Source organism: Brienomyrus brachyistius, chromosome 5, assembly GCF_023856365.1.
Source record: "Brienomyrus brachyistius isolate T26 chromosome 5, BBRACH_0.4, whole genome shotgun sequence".
NCBI lineage: Eukaryota > Metazoa > Chordata > Actinopteri > Osteoglossiformes > Mormyridae > Brienomyrus > Brienomyrus brachyistius.
The window spans coordinates 15,959,337-15,977,407 of record NC_064537.1 but is presented as its reverse complement, the minus strand read 5'-3'; the positions used below and the strand labels follow the sequence as shown (position 1 = coordinate 15,977,407).

The window sequence follows — 18,071 nt, the reverse complement described above, 5'->3', positions numbered from 1 at the left end:
CCGGAGTGTAATACATGTAACCCCAATCGAGTTGTGACTGACGCCGAAGCGGTTCGCGCACCCGGCGGACGCTTGGTTAGGAGCCCAAGCCAGCCGTGAGATCTGGTCAGTATTCTCATATGACACTTCATCTGTCTTCACTATGTGAAATTTTGTATTCCGATAATCGGATATTGATTCTAAAAATCGTTTGAGCAAATGTTAAAACGGCTCCACATGTACGAGTGGAAGCTGGATTACATTTAACATGTGCGCGCAAATTCCCGATCTCCTGTAAATTTATATCTGTAGTTTTAACGTGATCGTTTGCGGAAGTAGCTTCAGTGACATTAGTATGGGTCGCTGGTTAAGACAGGAAACGTCCTGACATTAACGCTGTAATATTTAGTGTGTCGATCTTGTTGGTAAGCTAGCAGTTTTTCAGCATGGTACATTGTCTAGTCATGGGCAGAAGCACTATCCCTAGCCCATCACTGTCCTCCAATTACATGTTGAAGTCAAATTAGGAGATTTGTACCAGACGATCTCTTCTAGCGTATTGTAATCCGTCCATATGTTATCCACTTGTTTTGTACCCAAAGCCACTTAATATTTTCCACTTTGTACAGTGTGGCGAAGATCGTGTGACAGCACAAAACCAGGGGGTAAAATTAAACCAAATAACTACCTGTAGAACCATGCTACAAGTTGCTGTAATATTGCGTGTTTTATAGTTCTATTCCAGTATTCGACTTAAGCATTTTAAACGGTTTAGCCGCTACGGCCAATTCCAGTTTTATTATGTAGTAATATTCTGTACGTATATTGATGTAAACAATTAAAATGATCACATTGTTACTTATATTCGTAAAGGTCTTCAACGTGTCGCAATTGAATTTAACACAAACAGTTTAAAGGAAAATTCATGTTCTGCTGTCATACAGTCAGCATTTCACCATTAATAACGCTTAATATATATCTGCTTATGTTATACTGAAGGTTACTTTTAAGCCTCCTGAATACTGAAGCTGTTTGCAGTTTCCCTAAACTGACCCTGGTTTCTAACTCTTTCTCCTCCGTAAGCTTTCATCATGAATAAGCTGCAAGGGTTTGAGTTTTGGAAGATCACCCTGAAGGGGGCACGTTATGTGGTGGCCCCCATGGTGGACCAGAGTGAGCTGGCTTGGAGGCTCCTGAGCCGCAGACATGGCGCCCAGATCTGCTACACCCCCATGCTGCACGCGCAGGTCTTCGTGCGGGACGGCAACTACCGGCGCGAGAACCTGTATGGTGAGGTTTGTGCGGAGGACCGGCCCTTGATTGCGCAGGTGGGCTCGCCGTGGCAGTGCCTCCGGCTCTTCGCGTGCTCGGCGCGTCCCACGTCCCCTTATGTCACTTCCCTCTGTGCAGTTTTGTGCGAATGACCCAGAGACGTTCATTAAGGCCGCCCTCCTGGCTCAGGACTACTGCGACGCCATTGACCTCAACCTGGGCTGCCCTCAGATGATCGCAAAGCGAGGTAGAGGACTCACTGGATGGAAGATACAAGCTGTTAGACTACAGAGGATTTCTGTTTTTACCGTCAAGCCGGACATGTTTTGGTTTAAGACTATCTCTGAATTTTCCTAGGTCATTACGGTGCCTTCTTGCAGGAAGAGTGGAGTCTTCTGGAGAAGATGGGTGAGCTTATGGTCATCTTGTTGCCTCAGTATCGGGGTAATGGTTCCTCTCCCTCATATCTTGATGTCCGCCCCTGTGTGTCTAGTGTCACTGGCCAATGACAAGATTTCAGTACCCATCACGTGCAAGATCAGAGTGTTCCCGGAAGTCGAGAAGACCGTGCAGTACGCCAAGATGCTGGAGAAGGCCGGGTGCCAGGTATGGCGCACGCCAGCAGGTCGGGGCGCGGTCGCGTGTAGCGTGAGAACTGCGAGCTCATAGCCTGCGACCATCTCCCGCCAGCTGCTGACCATCCATGGCCGGACCAAGGAGCAGAAAGGGGCCATGACAGGCGTCGCGAGCTGGGAGCACATTACTGCTGTCCGGTACGTTCCAGAGCCAAGATCTCGGGGCTGCTTTTCGATGGCTCAGTCCCTCCAGGTGGGAATCAGTCGTGTAACTTTCAGGGTGGTGCAGTGGTTCAGTGGCTCACACTGCTGCCTCATATTTCTTGGGGTGGATGTTGGAATCTCTCCTCTGCTCTGTCTATAGGTGGAGTTTATAGCTCCTTTCTGTATTGTTCTTTTGTTTGCTCCTATAGTTAACATGTAAGTGGATTTTCTGCATTACTGTGTGTGTGTGTGTCAGAGGTATATAGTTCAGGTCCAGAAAGTAAAAATCCAGACCAGGATTTTGTTCCAACCTACCACTTGAGTACTCTGTCTTTGACTCAACTGGTTGGTTGCAACAGAATCTTGGTCTGGATTTTTACTTTCTGGACCTGGACGACCCCCCCTCTGGTTTGTGTTTGTCTGAGAGCCCTGTGACGAAGTAGCGTCACATCCAAGGTGCCCTCAGGCTTCTCCCGACTCCTGGCTCTCACCCTGTTCGTGGGACAGAAGGTGGGAGCAGATGCATATGGGTTTGTAGGCGGCCCAGTGTGATGGAAACCCCAGCTCATGTTGTGTAAATGTGGCCGCTGCAGGAAGGCCGTCAGCATCCCCGTCTTTGCCAACGGCAACATCCAGCACCTGAGCGACGTGCAGCGCTGCATGGAGGAAACGGGTGTGCAGGGCGTCATGAGCGCAGGTATGGGCTGAACACCTGGGAGAGGCCAGGCTCTGGGGCTCTGAGGTCCGAACCAAGTGCCACGGGGGAGGGGGGTGGCTGCACCACCTGGGAGAGGCCAGGCTCTGGGGCTCTGAGGTCCGAACCAAGTGCCACGGGGGAGGGGGGTGGCTGCACCACCTGGGAGAGGCCAGGCTCTGGGGCTCTGAGGTCCGAACCAAGTGCCACGGGGGAGGGGGGTGGCTGCACCACCTGGGAGAGGCCAGGCTCTGGGGCTCTGAGGTCCGAACCAAGTGCCACGGGGGAGGGGGGTGGCTGCACCACCTGTGTTCTTGGAGTGCTGTACATCAGTGGGTGTCCGGCACCCAGGACGACCCCTTTGTGTTGAATTTCTACACCGACATGAGTTGAACCCTATTCAGCTGAAGCCACCTCCTGCTCCTGACGAACAAGCTTTCATCCTGCAGTTTACAGGACTTCAGAAGTGCTGGTCTGCAGGCTTTGTTAAACCGATAGAACCCATGTACAAAATTTAAAGGGTGAAATCCTAATATTTTATGCTCCAATGTCCTTAAACTACCTTTTTTGTGGGGTGCTGGAATGACGTGAACATTATTATGGGATGTTCAACCACCATCAAGAAATGTGGGTGTGATTGTGTTTACTCTCCTGCAGTGTTGACTCTCTGAGAAGCGTATAGACGGCTGCAGAAAAAAATAATCTAATTTTATAGGTGTGCATCTGTGCATAATTTTCTTTCCCAGACTGCAGCCTAGTTTCTCATTAATGAAGGGCTTCTTCCTTCTTCCTTGCTTTGTGGGACTTCAGTCCTGCATCTAGGAGTCTGATACAAACTGTCCTAGCAGTGCACTTCACACCTGCACTTAATGTTTCCCATTCCTCTTGAAGGTCACTTGATGTCCTCCTACAATCGCTTCTGCCCTCTACCTGGCTGGTTTCTGATCATTCCCAGTGTCTCCTGCTTCACCAGTTTCTTGTGTACTGCTGTCTTAGAAATTGTGAACCTGGAAGCAACCTGCTGTTCAGTGTAGCCTTCTGCCAGCAGAACCATTTAAATATGGAGTGGTCTCTTAATTTTTTCCGCAACTGTGTATATTTATTTTTAGTTGATATTCCCTCTCTTGACAGTGGGGGGCTGCCTTGTGCTGTATTCATTGGCTCTTGAATTTATTTTCAACCTGGAGATACAAATAGCTTTTCCTTTGGATGATAATTATCAGATTAGTGCTTTTATCCATGAACTTTAAGCGTCTCTGTTTTTACGTAACTGACCTCACCGCCAGCAGTGCTTCATTGACAAATTGGCTGTGCCGGTTCAAGGTAGTTAAAGCCTCATAGCACTGTTTCTCTTAGCAAGAAAAACAGTCTCTTGGTAAGTGCCAATTAACTGCTGCATAAGTCTGAGGTGTTCAGCTCTCGGCATCTGGTCCCTGGCTGACCGTTTGCGTTTGTCCCTTGCAGAAGGTAACCTTCACAACCCAGCCCTGTTTGAGGGCCAGAGTCCGCCCGTGTGGGAGATGGCAGAGGAGTACCTGGAGGTGGTCCGGCAGTACCCCTGCTCCCTGTCCTTCGTCCGTGCCCACCTCTTCAAGCTGTGGCACCATACGTGAGTGGCCCACCTGGATCATGTGATCGGGGTTAATGCTTTGTTTACCCCAGAGATTGGGGCAGCTGTAATCCATGGAACTCTTTCGGAGCCAGACTTTCACCATAAATATTGGGGCTTGTTTTTTTTAAATAAATCTATTTTATTAATAATCTATTTTCAAGGGGGAAAAGTACAGCAATAGAATTTATTGAAATTTTTAGCTGAAAAATGTATCAGCCTATCCAGTAGTTACCCAGGACCCATAAGTCAGACTCATTGAGGGGCAAGAGATTTGAAGAATTAAATGTGAACAAGGCCAGCGAAGAGGATTTGGGGCAGCAGCGAGGAGACCGTGTGCCTGCAGTTTGCAGATCCACACGGACCTGCGGGAGGAGCTGGCCAAAGTGCGGACGCTGGACGGGATGGCGGAGCTGAACGCGCAGCTGAAGCGGCGCTGCCAGGTACGCACCGTCCTCCTCCTCCTCCTCCTCCTCCTCCTCCTCCACGCACACACCTTCCTCACCGGCCTGCTGAGAGCCTGTCCCTTTTCACCATCAGGAGGAAATGGCTCGACAGGAAGCTGGGGAGAAGGACCACGGCAGCCTGCCCTTCCCGCACTGGATATGCCAGCCCTACGTCCGGCCAGCGTGAGAGAGCCTCTCCTTCCCTCCTTCTGACTGACTGCCGGGACGTTAATTACCCGGCGAGGGCTGAGAGGGTTAGGGGTCACTGACGTGTCTAACATGCTCTCCTGGCGCGTCTCCCTGCCAAACGCCCAGTTCTGTTGCTGTCTGCCTGCTCTACTCACATCACATTGGTGCTTTGAATTCTTCACTATGCCATCTGTTGGCAGGTCCTCCAGTGTCTCTCGCTGTTACTGATCTCCATCTGAGTCTCCTCTAGCAGGAGTAACTGCCTGCCATGACCTGACGTACAGTTCCTCACTCTCAGAGCATAATGAATCTGGTTGATAATCACTTCTTCGAGTTTTTTTTTTAATCCATGACCAGGGAACGTATTGGATGCCATAGTTTTTATTTTGTCGTTGATTATGTGAACTTTTTCCAGTCTGAATTCTCCAGAGCTTCAGAGATAGAGGGCTGGTTTCTGACAGCCTGCTGGTGGATTAACTGATTTACTTCTCAGATTTACCGCTTCACTATGCTGAGCTCTTATTCATCTGGATGGTGATCTCATTCAGGCCAGCTTAGAAACGCCGGCCATGCCAAGATATACACATTTTTTGCCAAGTCTGTCAGATCATTGACAGGGTCCCCTCTCCCCCTTTCGCCATGCGCCCCCCCCCGGCATTGCAGCCCGAAGGGTCCTGGCAGTGAGAACGGGCAGCCCGGCTCTCAGCCGAAGGCAGTGTGTGTGAAGAGGGCCCTGGAGGATGCTGATGCTCCCCCAGAGTACCTCTCCAAGAACAAGCAGAAGAAGAAGGCGCGCAACCCCAAAAAGAACTTCAGCATGGAGCAGAAACGTAAGTAGCCCTGAGTCCCGCTGCCCATGGCCCTGCCTGCTGCACTGGGCCTGCTTACCGCTTTCCGTAGCCCTTACATACCCACATAACATTCCATGGGCTTTTCCCAAGGCCTCGTTGGTCCCAAAGTCCAGGCGAGTTCCACACGTGTTTATACTGAACGTGGCACTTGAATTTGCCCCATTCCTGCCTGTGCCCCCTCCTCGGTGCCCGTTAAATGCCGCTGGGACCATCAGTTAGGAATCCAGCCTGACCTTTTGCCTTATTGTCTCCCCTGCAGCCAAATACATCAAATGTGAGCAGTGTGGAAACCCCAAGGTGAGTCTTTTTAGCAGCGCTGTGAATGTGGACCCAGGCTGAGGGTCGCCGAGGCCCCAACCCCGGTCCTGGATCTGCACTGTGTCTGTCACCAGTGTGCGGGCGGCGGGACAAATGTGGTGCCACTCTGCCAAGGGGGGGGTGGAGGGGAGTTAGGGGTTATGGGCCGGTGATGGCGGCTGCGTTTTGTCTTGTTGAGGGCTGGTGGGCTTCAGCTGTTTGGCTGCTGCTATCCAGCTGGCATGAGCTTGCTGTGTGGGGTGAGGGGGTGGCCATTTTGGCATCAGTTTGACGGTAGCTCGCCTGCTAGGCTAAATTAGGAAGCCGTTAAACTGGGGGTGTGCAGTAATATCTGAGCTGTCATTGCGACACCCTCCTGCTTAGACCACAATGCAAAACATTAACTCCCGTTATTTAATGGGGCTTGAGTGTCACAGCAGCATTCAGTCATACTGCGTAGCGAAATGACACATCTGCATATAGAAACACTATTCAGTTATAGCTGGACAGAGGTGCGACGGGCAGCACCGCCAGGGTTGGGGGTTCGATCCCGGCTCCTGCCTCTGCGTGTTCCGTCTACTCATTTGGGTTTCATCCAAAGAAATGCGGTTAGATGTACGTATCGCAGGCTGGACATCACCTCCAGCATGTGTGTGTGTGAGTGTGTGCGCGTGCCTTGCGACCGTCTGGCTCCCCTGCCTGTCCCCTGCCCTGTGTCTCCTGGGATAAGCGCCAGGCTCTCCGTGACCCTGTACTAAGTAAGTGGCTTTGGAGGAAAATAACACTGCTGGCTACATGTGCCTCTGTAATATTTCCCTCCAATTTTCAAAGCATTTTTCAAGCCACAGTGTTTTATGAACTCACCCTGTCCCACCTGTACCTTCTTGTCCTGCCGGGCATTATGGGATGTCTCGGCTCAGGGGCCGACCTCCTAAATCCAACAAGACACCATTTTATCAGAAGCACTTTTAATTATAACTCTATTCTTTCAGGCTGCCCGTGCGTTACAGTTGTGAGAAACTGAGTGTGAGTTACCGTGTGTTGCTGAGAGTCTGCTGTACGCATCATTCTAGAAGTTTCCACAGAATACCTTGTCATGGAGGCCTTCAGAATACAACCCTAAGCGTTTTTCCTGTACCCAGGCGCTGCTTGAAGGGTCTTGCGGATGGAAAGCTTGTCAGCTTAAGAACACTTTGCTGGTGCCAAAACCAAAACCTCGCTGTGTCAGGTCATTATGGTTTTCTCTAGAACAGGGAAAACCTTACATTTCTTTATTCCAGACTCTGAGACCGTTCATTTGCTAGGGAAAGACGTGTAGCATTTGCAGCTTGGCCTTCAGCCGGAAAATGTATCATTTCTTTCTGGTTGACTTTTTGTATTTAGGTCTGTTTCAGACCTGAGAGCAGCATTACTGTAATGAATTAATGTTACTTAAACACAGTTAAATTAATAATGCAGGCCTGAACATTATCTAGATAAGTGGCTTTTTAAATAGATGCATGTGTAAATAATGCATCAATTACTGGTATATTCAACAGTACAGAGGTGATATTATTATTATTGTTATTATTATTATTATTATTATTATTATTGTCATTTACAAGGCCATCAGTGTAATCAAGTAATTGCAAGTGATTGCACTGTAATTAAGTAATTGAATAGGTAATGCAGTGGACAGGCCCAGCTGTCTTTGTCTGAAACCTTTCTAAGTAATCAGCAGTGCACCTTCATAATGGGAAGTAAGTGCTTGTCGCTACAGCAACGTGTATTGCTTACATAGAGTTGAGTACCGATGATTTGAATTCCGGGAAGGTGCTGAGAGGATTCCGGCCTGCTCTGTGGGGCACCTTCTGAAGCCGGAAGCTGATTTGAACCATGAAACCTCACTTGTCCTGTTGTTTGGGTGCTTTGATGAACAGGGCAGGAGTTCAACGGGGCAAGACAGTGTGCAGTTACTTTTTTGTTTTGGCTACTGCAATCATGCCTTCGTTCCAGCCATTTAACTGCAATTTTAAGTGTAATCTAAGTCCTGCTGTAACTTCTCAATCAGTTCGTACCTGATTAAAAAGTTGCTCTCAGTAATTTGTGAGGATGTTGTTTTAGATTTAATTGCTTTTGTTAAAAATGGCTGCTGTGCACCTTGATGACCTCAGACATGAGGCGCAAGTAAAGGACCAGCCGCATGAGAATGGAGATTTTTTTTAAGGTATCTATGGTAAAAATTGCACTGGGATACGACGGCTGAGAATACCTTGTTAATGAGAGGTCAGAGGAAGATGGCCGTGCTCCTTAAAGCTGACGGGAAGTGAGAAACGAGTGAGAAACGTCACTTCTGGAGACAAATATGGGTCCGAGCCAGTTCTTGCTACGTGTATCAAATAAGAAGAAAATTGGCATCATAGAAAAGAATAAAAATGTTATGTAAATGTGATCTAAAAGTGTTTTATTTCCAAGCTTCAGGCCTAATATATTCGTAACTAGGGCCTAAAACTGCAAAATTTGCAAAGATCTCAGGTTGAAAGAGAAGTCCAGAAACAGCGGGTCCAGTAACCACTGCCATGTTCTTTTTGGCCTGCTGTGAAGATGAGGTCACCGCAGGGACAGGACCGAGGTGGCAGAACAGCTTCAGAGTGGACCGCTTTCTTAATGCCCCGCGGGTCACCTTGTCCCAAGATCGATGTCTTATGTACACTTAACGTTTAGCGGCTGAATGCTGCGGGACATGTTAAGCGGATTGGCTGTTGGTAGCTGCCTGTGTCAAACTCCCAGACATGGTCAAAGGACTTGAATGAGACATACTTACCTTTAAACAGAAGCGTCATTGTAATTATTGATTCATAGCACAATATGGCTTAATGTTTTGTATTTTTTTATAATGCATGATTTAGTTTCAGGAAGATTATTTAGTCACTGCTTCTGTTTACCTGTATGAATCATGGTATTTTCAGAGTGAATAATTACCATATTCTAATGCATTACATAATTTAGTATTTTACAAAATAGGCTTATTGTTGAATTTGGACTTGAAAGTTCCTTGTTGTGCCAGTTACTTTGAGTTGCAGTTTGTAGTTATACTAGGGTCATAAAAAAACATTTATATTGCGTGATGATGTGTTTGACCCTGGGTTTGGTTCTTTGTAGTTCTGGGTACCGGAGTGTAATCTGACACTTGCAATCTGATATTTTTGTTTAGTCTAAGGTCTCAAAATGTGAAGAGTTTCCCTTATTTGAACATAACCGGCTCCCTGGACTTTGCATGAGTTCAGGTCCCCATTCATTTCCTGGTTTCATGGTCTGAAGCCTTCACATCTCCATGGCCAAAAATCCTGGAGGAAAGCTGCCTCTAAAAATTCACCCCAGCGCTCAACAGCTAATTAATGGATGCGACGTCTCAGCGTAAGACCGAGTCGACACTGTGACGGCGGGCAGTTGATGAATCTTTATTACGGCCGATGGGATAAATGAGCGGATTTAGCTTGCTGTCACTGATTGGACTGGGCCTTTTGCCTGATTCGATTTTGAGCCTTGATGCATATCGAGCCCATGTGCAGTTGAAGGAGGTATGAATAAAGCATAATCTGGTTAATGTTAGCGCCAGATATCGGTTTGCCGGAACTTGGCTGGCGGACTCTGTGGTGGGTAGCAGAGTCAGGGTCCTGCTACGGGCCAGTCGCACCGAATGCAGACGACTGTCCAAGTTTCACTCAGGCAGCCTGTAGAGATAGACTTCCGCTACGTTTTTACTAGTTGGAATAAATATATGGAGACCCTTCAAACGTGCCACTCCACTCAGGAGCGTAATCAGCGCTCATGGAGAGCAGCAGGTGGTGTCAATAAAGGCCAGGGAAGATCCCAGAGGTGTTCTTCAAACAATGGAAAAACACTTCATAATGATCGAGGAGTTATGCCTGGATGGGGCTCAGATACGTCACCTTGTTGTACACAAAGCTATCTGTGTCCAGATGGATCTCTTATCAGTCGCTAACAAATCCATTCACTTCAAAACTTTGCATGATTACTTCACTGCCAAACTAGTTAGGAAAGATGGAAGTAATTTGTAGTACATGAAACTTTTGTGTGTGAACTGTATGTGTGCGTATAAAATCCATAACATATTTATTTACGAAGTCTCACATCAGTCGACACCGTCGGGGGCCTTGAGCAAGGCCTTTAAGTCAGGGTTGTGTGTCCCTGCTCAGAAATGTCCATTGTTTTGGATATAAGTGCCTGATAAATAAAATGTAGTGAGTGCCCCCCCCCCCCCCCCCAGGCTGTATTAGCGGGCTACCACACACAGAGCGTATCCCTTCTGCCTTGTCTGTTTCCCCCAAAAGCTCTGATGCTGTTGACATCATTACTTCTGGTGTTTTATGCTATAAGAAGCTGACGTCCTTCTTAAGTAATAGAACCAGCTTTTCTCGCTCATTTCCTGGGACGTAATGTAACGTGAAGTGGATTTTGCTTTCGCATAATCCCCAATTATAATGGCAGCATTGTATATCTGCCCCTTCAGAAGAACGCAGAGCTGACTGAAGTTAATATTATGTAGTTTAAACAATGAACGCGGCTGAAAAGTGTGATTCGCAAAGTGCATAGATGCCGCTTTCAACAAACTTTTCATGGAACTTTCTCTCGTGTCGACATGATGGGAAAAAGTTGCTGGATGGCTGTTCAATGGGCAAGTAATAGTTTTCTGAATATGTTCTATTAATGGCAAACAAATGCATTTCGTGGATATTTCCATTGCTTGATTTTTTTTCTTCCCCTGCAGTTGTTTATCAAATGCCTTTTACAACAATGTGACATTACAATATTAACATGGCAACAGAATGTCCTGTGAGCTCGGATTTGACGGATTTAGCTACAGCATGTAAACACACGTCGTCTTCAGCGTGCCGTGATTGGTTCGATTTCTGCGACCGAGCGCTTTTCATTCTGAACTCAAGTGCTGCCCACGTTGGCCAACACGGACCTGAAGGTTTGTTTACCCTCATGTGGCCGTCTGTGCCAGCCCCGAAAATGGAATGGTCTCCATTGAGCTATTGAACGAAGCGGGAGTCATTTCTCCACTTTCCACAACCCTCCTCGCTGCTAGCTCGCTTCAGAATTACATTCCAGAATTTCACCAGCAGCCCTAAAGTAGCTCTGGAGTGCTCTCTAACTGGTACTCCACAGTCACTCTTTCGCTCTTCAGTTCTCTGAAAATAATTCCCTTTTCAGCATTAAAAATTGCGACTGCAGCCGGCCTGTTGACTTACATCTACATGAAGGTAGACTAAAGATGTGAGGGCGATTTTATAAATACATTCAGTTTTGGCTTTGAAACTGGTATTTGCCAGCAATGTGGTAATTAAGGTGCTGTTGCGTTTATGCACACAGCCCCATCATTTGAAGTTTAAGGTGAGGTGTTCTTTGTGAGGTTGATCGTGTAGCCATGATTAACACCAAGTAGATCAGCGGTTTATATGTTTGGAGAGTCTGCTACTTTTATGACAGAATTTAAAAAAAACTAGTCATTTTTTTCCCAGCAATTAAATTAACTGGGGAATATAAGACAATTAGCCAGCTCCTGCCCCTGTGTGGGATGACAAAGTAAGGATGCTTTAAATTTAATCCATTTTAAAGGCTTTTTGACAAAATAAGGATTATTTGTTGATGTTAATTTGCTTGCACTCCAGGAGTCTTAGGCTAGGTTTGAACCCGCAACCTTGAACACTGTAGCATAGCCACCTTACTTACAGACCCATCACTTATTTGTATTTTTAAACTTGTGTTTCTAGAGCTTCATTGACATTTTCCCCCAATTTAAAATTGTCCATAACTATGTGCATTAAATGCGTTTAGTAGCTTGGCCAGAGTAATCAGATTGGTCGAGCCTCCTTTGGCTAGTTGGGAGGGTGTTAATTGATACAATTTGCAGTGCAAATTGCAAATTGATGCAGTGGTGTTCAGGGGGTGCTTTGGCTAATAGCTAAACAGGTGGCCATTTCTGCAGCAGGATGGGTAATGAAAGGGCCCTGACCAAGTAGAACAAAGACAGCGCCCCCTTGTGTTCAGGAGGAAGTAAATGTGACCAATTTTGTTTACTCTGAAGCATTAATTATAACATTATCTTAATGCCCCTGATTTGTTGTTCGGTGTTTAGCACTGAATCTGACAAGAAGAGTTTATTTGTCACGTTATTAGATTCTTCATATGATGTGTCATGAAACGCAGTGTCACCGTGAATCGGGGGTCACCTCTTAATGCCCTTTCTCTGGCTGTCATTTTTGATGTGAGGACTCTGGAAAGTGTCCATGAGAGGAACAGACCCAGACGCGGTTTTCAGGTATTAAAGCCTGAGAGCCAGCTGCCAGCTGAAGGGCTGAACGAGAGAAAAACGCTTAAACTAAAAGGAGAGCTTGAAAAGTATGCACTCCATGGTAAACTTTCAGTATACCCTTAGTATTATACTCACAGTATACCCTTAGTATTATACTCACAGTATACCCTTAGTATTATACTCACAGTATACCCTTAGTATTATACTCACAGTATACTCATTTGTGCTCCAAGTTTAAGAAAATGTGAATGACTTTCCAGACGTTGAAGTGTTTGAAGTCACTGAGAATAAAATTAATTCCTTTCTATTTTTGCATGTTTTTTTTTTTTTAAACATGAACAAAACCAGACAGAGTAAGGGGGGGTGTTTGGGTTTTTTTAACTGTAGGATTAGATAGGAGAACAGGTAAGATACCTTGGCTTTTGAATGTCTGGAGAATCAAACAGTCCTTTCAGATTTTTAAACATTGGTCTCTTGGGGTTTTACTCCTTCACCTGCGAGACATCAATTTATTATTGATGTTATCATTCCGTGCAAATGTCTGAATTTTTGTGCAGACATCTGGTCAACTAAAATCCATCGGCTTTGCTGAATCTTGTCGGTAAGCAAGTGATTATGCAAGTGCTGGAAGAGCTTCATTCATGAACCTGCAGAAGTACTATGAACCACCTGGAATACACAGATAAGTCCTCTATCTCCTCGGGATATTCCTGATTTTATTGAACAGTGCTGTTCTTCTGGCATGTTGGGTTCTTCATAAAATGTCAAATTTCTTATTGCGTTCACATTTTTAAAGAATTTCAGAAAGCAGAACGTCCAAATACGTACCCATTGTGCGTAAGACATTTTACTGACATTTCCTTCCCACGAATGTGAGCCTGTCGCTGTCAATTATATCAATAACTGAGTAATTTATCGATTAATCTGACAGTTCATTGAGTAACCGGTTATATATAATACAAGCACAGGTACCCAGATATGAAAAGTACACACGCACAAAGTGTCGATGTGCAGTGCTAGCGCTACCCAGTGACAGTGCTATCCAGTGCGCCACTGTGCCTGACTGCCTTGGGTTTGCATGCACTGTTTTGCCTGAGCTCTGCATACACTTTCCGAGACAATCGCAATCATTCTCGTCCTTGCGGATCGATTCGCTCATTGACCGTGCGGCGTGAGAAACTAAATAAAATGAATGCGGAGGAGAGGGTTGAACAAGAACTATAATTCACGAAAACACTTTTGTCTTTCGCTGTATGGAAATACCAGTATTTTGAGTTTCACACAGACGACATTGCGCAAAAGCAAGAAATTTGTCGGCACCGCTTTGTGTGTATTGGCGACATCACCAGCTTATTAGACAGACTATACTGGTATATAAGTTCTATTTGGCTATATACTTACATTTTCAATTCCTAAATATCGCAAAAACTTCAAATATGTGACCTTTTCTCAATATTGTTCAGCCATAGAGAACACAATACGTTCACAAAAAAACTATATTATACGGTTATTATATAATGTAGAATGTAATGGTGTGGCTAATTTCGGGGAAAATCAAGCAAGCAATTATTTTCACATATGGGAATAGTAGAAAGTAAATGAAGCGAAATGATTTCAGTCAAAATAATGACAAAGTCAGGTTAGGCTACTACGCCTGTCAAACCTGAATATCTTCTTTTAAGATGTATTCGTGTTGCAGTTGTGCTGTGCTGATGTTTAAGTTCTGCTTTGCAATGCTTGCATACAACTGCACCTTCATTCACTTTTAACGTGACGTTTCCCACACCGCTGATGCTTTCGCTCTTTATTTGAACCCCCGTCCGCTGTGAAGCCGTCTTCCTTCCGCCATATTGTCAAGTAAACGCGAAGGAATTCTTAATTGCCCTTTAATCTAATAACCGTGACAGCTCAATCAATGTGTGGCACCCTTAGGTTAGAAGCGTGCCTGAATCTAATGAACTTCCATTACACGCTAATGTGGCGATTTCCATTCATATGAACTATCCGTGGCTTTGGTTTAGAGACGTATATTTGTATATATGTTATTTGTTATATATGTGCATATATTGTACACACAAACCCATTAGAAGACCTTGTGTCTATGATAAAGCTAGTCACATGACTTGTGATGAGTGGCTCAGCCTGTTTTGAATCGCTGTTGCTTTCCTGAAGGCCACGGGTTCAAATTTGGCATCCGGATGAGTGATCATACTGCCACCTGTCCTTAACGTGATGCCTGACCCTGTGCTCTGACTGTCTGATTATCTCTCAAAGCTGGTGAGCTCTCGTGTACTTGTACAACTGGCACATGAAACATCTTCCGTTTTCCGTTCTGTGTTTCTGCAGGGCAGTAAGTGTGTCTTCAGCCTGTGTCGGGGGTGCTGTAAGAAGGCGGCGTTCAAGGCTACGGCTGATTGTCCAGGTGAGGCCTTTCACCAGTGTGCTGTACCACACCCTCTGCCTCCAGACGACCTTCACCCACTGCCACTGGAGTAATAAAATGAGCGCATTCAGGCTCTGCCCCTTTAGCTCCCAGAGAGGGCTTCTTAAGTAGAAATGGCCAGCTGCATGCTGTATGAACGCCCCTGTGGTGCCCCACCTGGGCATGGTGAATAACGTCAATGGCAAAAGTGTCCTTTAGACCAGCGTTTCTCAAATCTGTACGGTCCTGGTCCGTGAGAGGGTTCCTGCCGGTCCGTGAGAGGGTTCCTGCCGGTCCGTGAGAGGGTTCCTGCCGGTCCGTGAGAGGGTTCCTGCCGGTATGCGAAGCTTCGCTTCTGCACCAATCAGAATTCAGTCAGATCAGGTCAGGTATAATAATAACAACAACAACAATAATAATAATAGTAATACTATCTGTCTATAGTAATGATATCTATTTATCTATGCGGATACGCTTCCGCGGAGGGGGGGTTGGGCAGCGTCGTTTATGCAGGGCCCTGCAGCCCCAAAGCCTGACATGACTGGTCCCCATGGGCAAACAAGTTTGAGAAACGCTGCTTTAGACTTTCGTGGCACATAGATGGATTTACACGCTGAGGATGACTGTGAGGCCCCGTGTGGCTTAGTGGGTCAGCAGGCTGTGCTTGTTGTTGGAAGGTCATTGGTTTGAATCTCTCTTAAGTTGGGGTTGTCTATCCCTGCTAAATAAATGAAATGCAATGAGTGCCCCCCCCTCCTCCCCCCCAGGCTGTTGAGGCAGGCTACCACACACAGAGCCTAACCCTTCTGCCTTGTTCGTTTCCCCCAAAAGCTCTGGTGCTGTTGACAGACTGCATGTTACTCTGTGTTGCAGGCTGTGCATCTGTCTTCCACAATCGCCCTGGTTCCCCAGTGTCTTTTTTCCCCACTAGGAAGCACATTCCGAATAACAATGGTCACCTTATATCTGTATGCAATAAAAAAAGTTTCTCTAAATTCGCTCAGATCATTTAAACTAACTTTCTGAGGCATCCATTTTTTTTTTTACCAAGAGAAATAAAACATTGGTCTATTATTAGTGCCTAGAACATTAAAGGGATGTGACTGATACATTAATCTGACAGAATAATGTATACAAAATGAATAAAAGATACTGAAGTTTACAAAAGTCCAAAGTATCTTTATCTTGTTGATGGAGGATTAGAGCAGAATACTATCAATAATCTGTCTTTTAGGCTAAACTGTAATAATTCATTATGCTGAATAAGAAAGTCAATCCGAAGGTAGAAATTCATTGTTTATTCCCATTGTAATAATGGTTGTCAGAAGCCAGCTGAAAACAACCAGATTTTGCTGGCTATTTTTAATTGTCATTGTGCTATTTCAGGTTGTATATCAAGCTGCCACGTGGCCGGGTTAACAAACCTACATGTCACTCTCCGAATCAGTAACTCCCCACCTGCCCTTTTTATTTATTTATTATTTTTTTTTTAAATCCTTTTTCCTCTCTTCTCCGCAGGCCATGGATTGTTGTTTAAGACCAAATTTGATAAAGCTCAGCGACAGAAGGCCAGCGAGCCCGACAGACAGGCCAGCGAGCCCGACAGACAGGCCAGCGAGCCCGACAGACAGGCCAGCGAGCCCGACAGACAGGCCAGCGAGCCCGACAGACAGGCCAGCGAGCCCGACAGACAGGCCAACGGGGAGTCGCTCACGCAGACGTGCCCCGCATTGCCCTCGGCCTCACCTGAGCAGCCCGGCAGAGACCCTGTGGCCTGAGGGCGGCCCCTCTAAGGACACGTGAGGCACCACACACCCCTGAGGGTTGCTGCACTGGGAGAGCTGCCCCCAGACCGAGGGAAATGAGCGTGACACTCAGATTCTGCTGAGGATGGTGCTGCAACGACGTACATTTGACAGGACATCAGTATGGCTGCTTCCGTCAGGATTACCCTTTAACTTGTGGTTGTTTCAGTTTTGTTACAGGGTTTTTTTTGGCCATTCAGCTGAATCATTTCAGTTGGCTTAACTCCTTGCTATTACGAATGGTACTTCATGGTCAAAAAATTGGCTACTTCTTCTAAACAAAATGTACTTCATCTCAGTTTTATCTCTAAAAAAACCGAATTGAATATAACAAATTGGAGGCTATTCTAGTATCCGGCTGTTTTCCAGGGGTTTGCTAAATGACGTCGGAGAGGATCACGCATACGGCACATTAGCCGGAAGTAAACCACTGACAAATTATAAGCTTCACTCCAAAAAGGCATAAGTATGTATTACAGGAGACTTCATTTTGAGTGAAATCTTGTAGGATTTGAAAAGATCTGTGCTTCACCCTGACAGGGAACACTCCCTTCAAACTACACTGTGAACACGAAGGAAAACTGGACTGTGAGCTTCATAGAATGTTCCGGTGTTGGGAAAGTCACATAGAAAAGCAATTCACAGCTAAAGCCAAATGGACAGCCAGTTGCCCATTTTAAAAACCATTAAATTTGTTTTTTCAGTTAAGCTAGCAATAAAAAAAAATTAGGAAATAGACTTTCATACGATGGATGTGGTTAGCCATGCTACTGTGGATTGCTATAGTAACACAAATCAGTTGCTAGGAAACTTAGTAGTTTAGTTGTTCTGACAGCATTTCTATCACATTGTCAGATCCAGCCCGTTTTGTATTGCAGGAAGTTCAACATTTGCAGCCTCCTATTGGAAGATTGCAACTGTTTTAATGCATTTATTGCCGAGTTGGCACGTCTCGAATGTTTCACACGAACGTCACGTCATGGATGGTGCCAGCAAAGCTTTGGAACAAAATCTACCTGCGGGGCTCCTTCTGTGTCTGGGGTTCACCGCGTTTTGCAGGAATGTGTCCAACCGAGGCCTGTGGTTGAGGGGTCTTTACTGTAGGTAACAGTGTCTGGTTAATGCTGGGTCTCACTGACATGCAGCGCACTGTAATGGGTGGATCGCACTGTGCAGTAGCTAAGCCACTCTGTACAGCATCAGCCTGCACCGCGGCTTAAACGACGCGGTTCCTGTGCTGCGCCTTTAGCCTGTAATTTATGCAAGAAGATGATCCGCCAAGCGCAGGTTAAATAATGCCTGCCTCTGTTTTTAATCCTGCTGGATACTTCTTACAGTGGTATTTATGGTCCTCAGGTTATGGAAATATTTGTCCCTGTCGATCGGAATAAAAGTTTTGAAAGAAA

At 45.9% G+C, this 18,071-nt stretch overlaps 1 protein-coding gene across 1 annotated transcript; it reads left to right on the top strand.

Annotated features, from left to right (window-relative positions):
- On the top strand, nucleotides 1-18,071 carry dus1l (dihydrouridine synthase 1-like (S. cerevisiae)). Its single transcript, XM_049015421.1, has 14 exons — nucleotides 1-105; nucleotides 1,063-1,307; nucleotides 1,390-1,498; nucleotides 1,609-1,659; nucleotides 1,745-1,857; nucleotides 1,942-2,024; nucleotides 2,624-2,727; nucleotides 4,189-4,333; nucleotides 4,680-4,776; nucleotides 4,874-4,962; nucleotides 5,632-5,798; nucleotides 6,079-6,116; nucleotides 14,785-14,860; nucleotides 16,379-18,071. Exons 2-14 carry the CDS (start codon nucleotides 1,071-1,073, stop codon nucleotides 16,636-16,638), a joined length of 1,569 nt encoding a protein of 522 aa, XP_048871378.1. The 5' UTR covers nucleotides 1-105; nucleotides 1,063-1,070; the 3' UTR covers nucleotides 16,639-18,071.